The sequence below is a fragment of the Taudactylus pleione genome, unplaced genomic scaffold (assembly GCF_031769625.1).
Source record: "Taudactylus pleione unplaced genomic scaffold, aTauple2 ptg000032l, whole genome shotgun sequence".
NCBI classification, from domain to species: domain Eukaryota; kingdom Metazoa; phylum Chordata; class Amphibia; order Anura; family Myobatrachidae; genus Taudactylus; species Taudactylus pleione.
Genome location: NW_028284434.1, coordinates 47,402,589 through 47,412,699, shown reverse-complemented (window position 1 = coordinate 47,412,699; position 10,111 = coordinate 47,402,589). Strand labels below are relative to the sequence as shown.

At 45.7% G+C, this 10,111-nt stretch overlaps 1 protein-coding gene across 1 annotated transcript in view; it reads right to left on the bottom strand.

Moving 5' to 3' along the window:
• Nucleotides 1-418: 418 nt before the first annotated feature.
• LOC148539072 (heparan sulfate glucosamine 3-O-sulfotransferase 2-like) overlaps nt 419-10,111 on the bottom strand; it is an 82,800-nt gene continuing 73,107 nt past the window's right edge. Inside the window, exon 2 of the mRNA XM_088451898.1 lies at nt 419-3,668. Coding sequence (XP_088308024.1) covers nt 3,050-3,668 — 619 coding nt within the window. The 3' untranslated portion in view covers nt 419-3,049. The remainder of the gene's footprint in view (nt 3,669-10,111) is intronic.

Here is a 10,111-nt window from a genome sequence, read left to right as displayed (position 1 = left end):
TTTATCCCCAGCATCTCCTGGTCTCCCCTATCTCTTCCCTGGCCCTTCCCCATGAGCACTGGCGTCACAAGGGGGGTGCGGAGGGTGCATCCAGTGTGAAAAAAATGGGGTGTGGTTCGTGGGTACGGCTAGGGGCCCCAGTGCATTGCTTTGCCCAGGGCCCACACTGCTGTTAAGACAGCCCTGGGTATATTTACTAAAGTGCGGGTTTACGAAAGTGGAGGTGTTGCCCATAGCAGCCAATCAGATTCTACTTATCATTTATCTAGTACCTTCTAGAAAATGAGAGCTAGGCTCTAATTGGTTGCTATGGGCAACTTCTCCACTGTTTTGTAAAGCCACACTTTAGTAAGTATACCCCATAGAAATGTATTTCCACATACACCACTGAAATCATGGACCTATGCAGGTCGGTCAGTACTGAATCAATATTGGTATCCTTTATTGCACAAAAATACATTTTTTATATGATAATAACATTCTACTTTTTTGCCCATGTTTCCCAAGATGCCATCATTGTTTTCCCTTCATTTCAGTGTAGCAATTATCTACAACAATAAAGTAATAAATAACATCTCTTTCATATTCAAATAATGGAAGGGGAGCTGAGTGGCTATACTATATATTAAGACATTTTACATTCCTCACAGTTTTTTCTATTTTAAATAATCTTTAGTTTTATTTGATAGGGCATAAAGAGAGAATGCTGGGTACCCTATGGATTTCAAATGGGTGGAACAGTTTTGGGTCCCATAGCAAAACGTAGGCAGGGGCCGGTGGTGGGCTAGCAGACTGCCGCTTGGTCTTCCAGGTCCCATAGTGGTCACAACCCCTATACGTCCGCCACTGGGTCTTCACACACCGCAGGTATCTGCCCTCCAGAAGACATGCGGTACTGTAATTTGGGGGTACTGTCATATGAACATATTTAGTGCACAGTTGTTTACTAGTCATTGCCCAAAATATGTATCATTTAGCCTTAAAAATGCTGATAAATTTTCAGTTGGTGTACTATTACTTCTAAAATTATCAGAGCGAAAAAGCCCTGAGCAAATAGGCTCTAAAATGTACAGTAACTTCAGCTTTTTTTTCTTCAGCCATCAAAAAAAGCTCTAGACTTGCACTACTCTAGCTTAGGAACTCACTATCAGTGCATTACTAGCATCAGGATCTAGGAAATACAGTAGGGTTAGGGTTCATACTATGGGCATTTGAACCAGCCTAAAGCTGGACACACTGTTAGCGATATTTTGTACAATTTGCCCGATTCTGACAGATCGGAACGACAAATTATCAAAATCATTAAGTGCGTACGCTCTATGTCGGGTTGTGCGCGCTCCTGTGGGGTCGTCAGCGCATCCTAAGGTCGGCCCTACATGCAGCCCAACCTGACGATGCGGCGGGTGACCCCAGGCACCAGATGGATTAATGTGTACTGGCCACCCGATATCTCGGCCCATCGGCAGGGGGGGGGGGGTTCAGCTCTTGAACTGATGTGAAATGAGGGCAAATGGAGGCTGAAACAGTGGTTGCTGATGTTGTTAATTGAGTCCATCCTTATGGTAGATACTGTAACAATAGAAAAAAAATGGCGCTGCTTGTGAGAGTTAGCTATCTAAAAGGGAAGCCAAAATATGGGAGACACAAACAAGGAACATGAGGGGAAATATAGTCGTGTAGACAGGGTTCATGTCCTGTGATTTCTGTTACCTGCGTGCATCCTACGCTATTCATCATAGAGATCAATGGACCTCATTCAGAGCCGGACGCTATTTGCGCTCGCTCGTTCAGAAAAAGGGGCTGGCTATTTAAATTGAGTGCTCGCTCTTTGCGGTCTGTTGATGCTTCTATGTCTGAGCGAGCGCCCGAAACATGCGCTCGCTATCTTGTAAAGACGCCCCTTGGCCGCTCGCATCATACGTCATCTCCGCTATTTATTAGATTAATCGAGTACATCGAAAGGCGTATGAACTGCTCGCAATTCTTGTGGTAGCATTTTCCTACCGCAATCATGCAAGTAGTTGAGGCTAAAAGACAACCAAGTGACGTGGTCGATGACGCTGCTTTGTTAATTATGCACACCCTTAAAACGCCCATTTTGACCGTTTGGCACGCCTGCGTTCGGATCTCCACTCCCCGTTTTCAAGCACCTTCCCCTGTTACCACCCACAAACGCCTCATTCTGTCACTGAAATTACCAGCCCCACGCTATTTTGCGAGCGCACGATTTCCGACCGCACTGACTGGTTGGCGCATGCGCATTACGACCCATACGCATGCGCAGATGTGCGAACATCGCTCGGAGCAAGCGAGCGGCCGCTTACGAGCGGCTCTGAATCAGGCCCCATGATCACTGTTTCAAGCTCTATTTGCACCGTGCTTACTGCAGCTGGAACGGAACTAAGCTCAGACGTAACTACACCAAAAACAATATATTCCTGCATATACGGACCCTTAGCGAAAACCGAGATATTGCTGTGAATTTAAATACACATGACAGTGTTATCATCTGTAGTTCCGGAGTAAGACCCCTTACTTTATAATTCTTTTATATAAAAAGTAAAGTTCAGCTGAAACTTTCCCAATTAATAAGAGCTGTACTGTATGTTGCTGTATGTTCTCAAAGTGAAATGGCTGTGTCCATAAAATCTTATTACTCTTTGGGACCTCAGTATTACGATGCTTTGATCTACAAACTAATAATATGTCCCCTAGTACCTGCTGTGGAGGAACACTGTGCAGTGTGCTTCATATCCTCCACTCAGCACCTGGAACAGATCCACCTCTGAATTTTTGTCCCTATGGTTAATTCTCCCACAGTTGGAAATTTTTGCTATTAATCAGTGGACGTTCTAGCTTCTCCATTAGCATAACCTTACATTGTTCTCTTAGCCCTCGAAAACTTATCATAGACTTTAGTCTTCACAGCTTGGTCTTCTATGATTGTCTGCAGTCTAAAGCTATGTTTTTCCCATTCTCTGCTCACTTCTCAGGGTTATTGTCTGTATACAGTAATTTGTGCTTCTCAACTTACATTATGCTCCAGACCCTACTCCCAGTGAAAGTCCTGCCCCACAGTCTCATAGAACCTAATGTTATGGGGCCTATAGAATTCCCTCAACTGTTCTATATCTTCTGTGTTAATCTGCACGTGATTCCGACCCTTAGATTTGCCCAAACAGCGAGGTGCTCCTCCGCCTCCAGGCTTCTTGAGACAAGGGAATCCCTTAGTCTTGTTGAAGTAGAAATGTTTGTCTGTAACTAGACGCTTGAGGCCAAGGAAGTCCTGCACACGCGCCATCTCCCCGGATGGGTCAGTGATCAGCCGCTCTCCACTTACAAAGTGCATTTGGGAAATCGGGAAGTGACTAAGCCAAGGCTGCAGATGCAAAGCATAGAGCCCAATCCGGATGGCATTCCAAGAAGTGTCCACCTCCCCGCTGGTCCTGTTGCAGAAGGCTAATTCACTGAAGCTGGGGATATCCGGTTTCTTGGATAGGGTCTGCGTATAGTCTGAAATTGCACGGGTCACAGGGTTGCGTACCACCACGATCAACTTCACTCGGGGTGACATGTATGAAATCCTACGGGGGGCCTCACGTGTCACAAAGTAGCTGGGGGTCTTCTCCACGGTGATCTGCCGGTCCAAGGATCGAGGCATCAAGTTTCTGTGGATGGAGAAAGAGAATGTGAATGGTCATTGCTAAGACCCAAAGCATAACACACAATAAAGATCTAGGCATGGGAGCTAGGAAGTCATTAGAGCTTGGGATTACTTCCATAAACTTCTCATAAAACACATCTCTCAATCAGTCCAGCACTTTCATATTTTATACCCCAGTATAATGGTTTTCAATGACTTATGACATTCTGCTCCTTATTCCTCTGAGATATTATATTGTCTGTTGATGTATCAGAACTGCATTGACCATAAGGAACAGGAGAGGCTGAGAGGCAGAACTTCCCATACACAGTGTGTTTGTCAAACCTAAACATTTTTCCTTTCATTAGTACGTAGACAATGTAAACTGGGGGAATGAGAATAATTAACTGACCTGAGCTTGTCTGAGGAGGGAATAGTGTGATTATTATATACTGGCTGCTCTCTGACAAAATGGAGGTTGGATTACAAGGATTGTTTATCTGCGCACTGTAATGCTGTAAATCGGACCCTGATCATTTCTGCTCTGACTATAATTGAATAAGTGTGTGTGTAGGTGTGTGTGTTTTATGGTTTATCTTTAAATGAAGACATTTACACGTAGAAGCAGGCGGTGCACTGCGAACTTCAAGTCACAGACATGCTAAAGTCACGTTTATAGAACAGTGGGCCTCATTCATTACAGATCGCAACTGCAACAGCATACGCAGTTGGCAGATTGTTGCGTACTGCACACGCGTATGCAAGGCAGTGAGCGACAGCTATACTGCAATCACGCAGAGCTAGGTAAGCCATCGCAGAGTGATTGACTGGTAGTCAGACTGGGGGTGGTGACGGAGGAGTGGTTGGAGAAACGCAGGCGTGCCTGTCCGTTTGAGTGTGCATAAATTAGCCACTGCGACGGCATGTGCAGCGTGAGTACTCACTGCATGCGGCAAGGTTAGCACTTTCTGTTGTAATTGTGCATGAGGGGCCGATGTTACTCGATGTTCCCAATGTATACACAGGACTGCGAGGTATTACGGATGTGAGATAGCGGTAGTGGGCTTCAGTGGGCATCTCTATGCTGGCAGTGCAAAGGCATTGCGATAACATTCATTAGCATATTTTCGTCTATGTGCGTAATCGCAGCTGCGATCGCAATAGCGATCCGTAATGAATCAGGCCCAGAGATCCTTCACAGGGAAAAAAAATATCTGAAGATTGTTTCCAACAAGTCCACAGGGATTTTCAAGTGTTAAAATAATATTCATTTTCCTGCACAATACATATAACATTTTCTAATATCAACAATTAATAAATGTTAGACCCTTTCCCTGTCACCTAGTGCTGTTGCTCTCTCCCTGTCGTCACCCTCTCCTTCTCACCCAGTGCTGTGCTGTCACCCTCTCCTTCTCACCCAGTGCTGTCACCCTCTCACCCAGTGCTGTCACCTTCTCCCTCTCACCCAGTGCTGTCACCCTCTCCTTCTCACCCAGTGCTGTCACCCTCTCCGTCACCCAGTGCTGTCATCCTCTCCTTCTCGCCCAGTGCTGTCACCCTCTCCGTCACCCAGTGCTGTCATCCTCTCCTTCTCACCCAGTGCTGTCACCCTCTCCGTCACCCAGTGCTGTCATCCTCTCCTTCTCACCCAGTGCTGTCACCCTCTCCGTCACCCAGTGCTGTCATCCTCTCCTTCTCACCCAGTGCTGTCACCCTCTCCGTCACCCAGTGCTGTCACCCTCTCCTTCTCACCCAGTGCTGTCATCCTCTCCTTCTCACCCAGTGCTGTCACCCTCTCCTTCTCACCCAGTGCTGTCACCCTCTCCGTCACCCAGTGCTGTCATCCTCTCCTTCTCACCCAGTGCTGTCACCCTCTCACCCAGTGCTGTCACCTTCTCCCTATCACCCAGTGCTGTCACCCTCTCCTTCTCACCCAGTGCTGTCACCTTCTCCCTATCACCCAGTGCTGTCACCCTCTCCTTCTCACCCAGTGCTGTCACCCTCTCCTTCTCACCCAGTGCTGTCATCCTCTCCGTCATCACCCTCTCTGTCACCCTCTCACTGTCACCCTCTACCTGTCGTCACCCTCTCTGTCTCCTAGTTCTGTCGCCCTCTCACCCAGTGCTGTCACTTTCTCTCTGTCGTCACCCAGTGCTGTCATCCTCTCCCTGTCATCACCCTCTCCGTCACCCAGTGCTGTCATCCTCTCCCTGTCATTACCCTCTCCTTGTCACCCAGTGCTATCATCCTCTCCCTGTCATCACCCTCTCCTTGTCACCCAGTGCTGTCACCCTCTCCTTGTCGTCATCCTCTCCCTGTCACCCAGTGCTGTCACCCTCTCCCTGTCGTCATCCTCTCCCTGTCATCCTCTCACTGTCACCTAGTACTGTTGCCTCTCCCTGTCACCCACTGGCTGTCTCCCTCTCCCTGAATACCTATCTTAGGGTATAATTATAGCTTAGTACCCAGGGTGGTCCTGCTGTATAGGGGCCCTATAACACTTCATACATTTTCATGTGGGAGTCTATGGGGCATATTCAATTAGCCACGGGGTTTACCCCACGGCTAATTGTTGCGCTAGCGGGATTCAATTAGCGGGGATTCCACGCGCGGGTGTCCCTGAGACCCCACGCGCGAGTCCCCGCTGTTTGACTTTACCTCGCACCTCATGTAGGTGCGAGGTAAAATCAGCGTGAGGCCGCCCTATTCAGCCTCACGCGAGAGGTTATTACACACTGATTCCGCAGTTCTCGCGGAATCAGTGTGTTCTCGTGCGAGAGTCCCGGTGTAATGACGCGGGGAAATAGCTATTTAATTGAATAGCTAAACCCCGCGTCGCGGGACTTTAGCCTGTCAATTAGCCGCGGGTGAAATCCCGCGGCTAATTGAATATGCCCCTATGTGTGTGTTTGATTATTTTTCATGTGGTTACCTATGTGTGTGTATTAATTTTTTTTCATGTCACGGCCTGTGTGTGTTTAATTATTTTCATGTAGGGGCCTATGTGTTTTATTCATGCAAATCCTATGTGTTTTATTACTTTTATGTGGGTGCTAATGTGTGTGTTTTTTTTTTCAAGTGGGGTTCTATGTGTTTTGTTTTTTACAAACCCTATGTGTTTTATTATTTTCATGTGGGGGCATATGTGTTTGTTTATTTCATGTTGTGGCCTATGTGTGTGTTTTTTATTTATCATGTGGGGCCCCCCGCAGTGTGGGTAAATGTGTATGTTTTTTCCCTTTTAGGTCCATTGTATATTATTACTAAGGATTCTGTTTGGTCTGATGCAGGAGAAGGTCCATGTGGGGTAACACAATTAGTTACTGCACCCGGTTACACCAACCCTAGTAACACCACTGAGTATAGTATTCAATTATAAATGTTTTTATATAAAGCTAGTCTTTTGATCTACAGATTCCCATTTGTCATTGTTACATTATTACATGTACTCCGGATATTTCACACACCAAAATATGAGGCTTTATTTCAACAGGGGGCGCCATGCCATTCAAACGCACAGAACAAGCTATTACATAGGGAGAGGATTGGGAATGTACCTTTAGTCCAGCACACTGGAAAATACTCTCTGTTTTATGCAAGCTACTGAAACCATTTGAAGTAGTAAATAATGAAGTGAGTTCAGACACTGCCAGCTTGAGTCAGGTGATTCCTTTAATAAAACAGCTGTAAGAGCAGCTAGAGAAACTGAAGGAGGAGATTAAAAAAAGTGATTCCGCCAAGTATGTTGGACTTGTAGATCAAGTTCTTTATTTGCTTCACCATGACCAAAGGGTCGTCAAAATCTTGCAGTTGGATTACTACATTTTGGCAACCATGCTTGATCCTAGGTTTAAGTTGTATGTAATGTCTTTCTTTCCAACTGACACAGATCTAAAAGATGCAAAGAGCTCCTTGCCAGCAAGATGTTAGCTCAAGTGGCACATGACATGATGACGTTGCTGTTTCAGTTTCTCCTGCAAATGCTGCTGCCAGAAAAAAACTGACATTTTCCAAGAGACCCACTAAGGGTGTGCATGATGAGTCAACTCAGTGCACCAAAGTGAAATACCATTTTGACTCTGGTCAGGCTTAAAAGAATTTCTCAAAATTATTGACACCTCTACCGTGATTTCATCTAAGACACTAAGGGGTAAATTGACTAAGATTCGAATTAGCAAACTCTGGAGAGTTGGGCATTTTTTTCCACTCACAAATTTAGTAATGACAAACTCGGGAGAGAAATCTCCTTTGCTATGGGAAAATACTGGAGAGTTAGCAAATTCTCTTCACTTCACCATCGGCTAAACGCAAGTAACTTTTCACTATTGAAGATAGGATTCGGGAATTTACAAAGAGGAGAGTTTATAAACTCTCATGGGAACAGACAACACTCTAAAACACACTAAAAATGTGTGAAATCAATTCACCTGCCTGTGAGCTGCGAGTTTGGCTGAAACATACACAGATCAGTGTGATCCATGTATGTTTCTGTCTGTAAATAGCAAAAAAAAAGGGTTACATTTAAAAAAAAATTACGTAGGGTCGACTCTCAAAAGCATAACCAGCCCCGGACTGCTCAGCCAGTCCTAAAATTATGGGGGGAAAAAGTGTAGGGTTCCACCGTAATTTAGGAACCAGAACCTGGCTGCAGGGCCAGTCCTGGTTTCAAATATAGGGGGAAAAAATGTGTAGTGGTCCCCCTATATTTAAATCCAGCACCGGCCCCAAACCGACTGGGGTGTAATGCCACAGCCAGGAAACCCTATTAACGGGTCTCCGGGGCCAAAGCATTAACACCCCAAGCCGGTCAGCCCAAGCTGTGGATCTCAGGGGAGGTGGGGACCCCCCAAGAAGGTCCCCCCCTCTCCCAAAACCACAGGCTTGGGCTGAAGCCTGGGACTCGTCCCGCACCCCTGGGTTGTGGGTACAGGGGTAATAATGTGTTAAATAGTTGAAAAGTATTGTAATTTACAGTGGAACTACAGATGCCAGCATGCCTGCACTGTAGTTCCACAAGTGCCAGCAGGCGGGGCGGTACCCGTACCTCCACTGTAAAATAAATAGTTAAAAAAACACAGTACACACACCGTATACAGTAAAACTTTATTACACACCTACCTACCTCACTCACACATACTTACCCAACTGGTCTGTCCACTTCTCCCATGTAGAATCTGTTTGGAGTGCCTGGAATAAAGACCTGATACTCCCCTCCATCCTTGCGCTGGTCTCCGTAGCATCCAGGGATCTTGGCAAAATAAAAAAACGGAACCCGATCCATATACTTACTGTAACGGTGTATGTGTGTGACCACATACACCGTAACCCGGCTCCTGACTGGTCAGTGTGAAATGTCAGGAGCCGGCAGCCAATCAGCGGCCAGTAAACTGTATAGGGGCCGCTCATTGGCTCCTGTTAGTTCCCACGTGGGCTGGTCAGCGAGTCAAGAGCCAGAGCCAATCAGCGGCTGCTCTACAGTTACAGTCAGGTGCATAAATATTGGGACATTGACAGAATTTTCATATTTTGGCCTCTATTCACCACCACAATGGCTTTGAAATGAAACAAACAAGATGTGCTTTAACTGCAGACTTTCAGATTTAATTTGAGGGTAACTACATCCAAATCAGGTGAACGGTGTAGGAATTACAATGGTTTCTATATGTGCCTCACACTTTTTAAGGGGCCAAAAGTAATGGGACTATCAACTCAAAAGCTATTTCATGGACATGTGTGGGCTATTTCCTCGTTATTTCATTATCAATTAAGCAGGTAAAAGGTCTGGAGTTGATTCTAGGTGTGACATTTGCATTTGGAATCAGTTGTTGTCGACTCTCAATATGAGATCCAAAGAGCTGTCACTATCAGTGAAGCAAGCCATCATTAGGCTGAAAAATCAAAACAAACCCATCAGAGAGATAGCAAAAACATTAGGTGTGGCCAAATCAACTGTTTGGAACATTCTTAAAAAGAAAGAATGCACCGGAGAGCTCAGCAACACCAAAAGACCCGGAAGACCATGGAAAACAACTGTGGTGGATGACAGAAGAATTATTTCCCTGGTGAAGAAAAACCCCTTCACAACAGTTGGCCAAATCAAGAACACTCTCCAGGAGGTAGGTGTATATGTGTCAAAGTCAACAATCAAGAGAAGACTTCACAAGAGTGAATACAGAGGGTTCACCACAAGATGTAAACCATTGGTGAGCCTCAAAAACAGGAAGACCAGATTACAGTTTGCCAAATAACATCTAAAAAAGCCATTACAGTTCTGGAACAACATCCTATGGACAGATGAGATAAAGATCAACTTGTACCAGAGTGATGGGAAGAGAGAGTATGGAGAAGGAAAGGAACTGCTCACGATCCAAAACATACCACCTCATCAGTGAAGCATGGTGGTGGTAGTGTCATGGTGTGGGCATGTACGGCTGCCAATGGAACTGGTTCCCTTGTATTTATTGATGA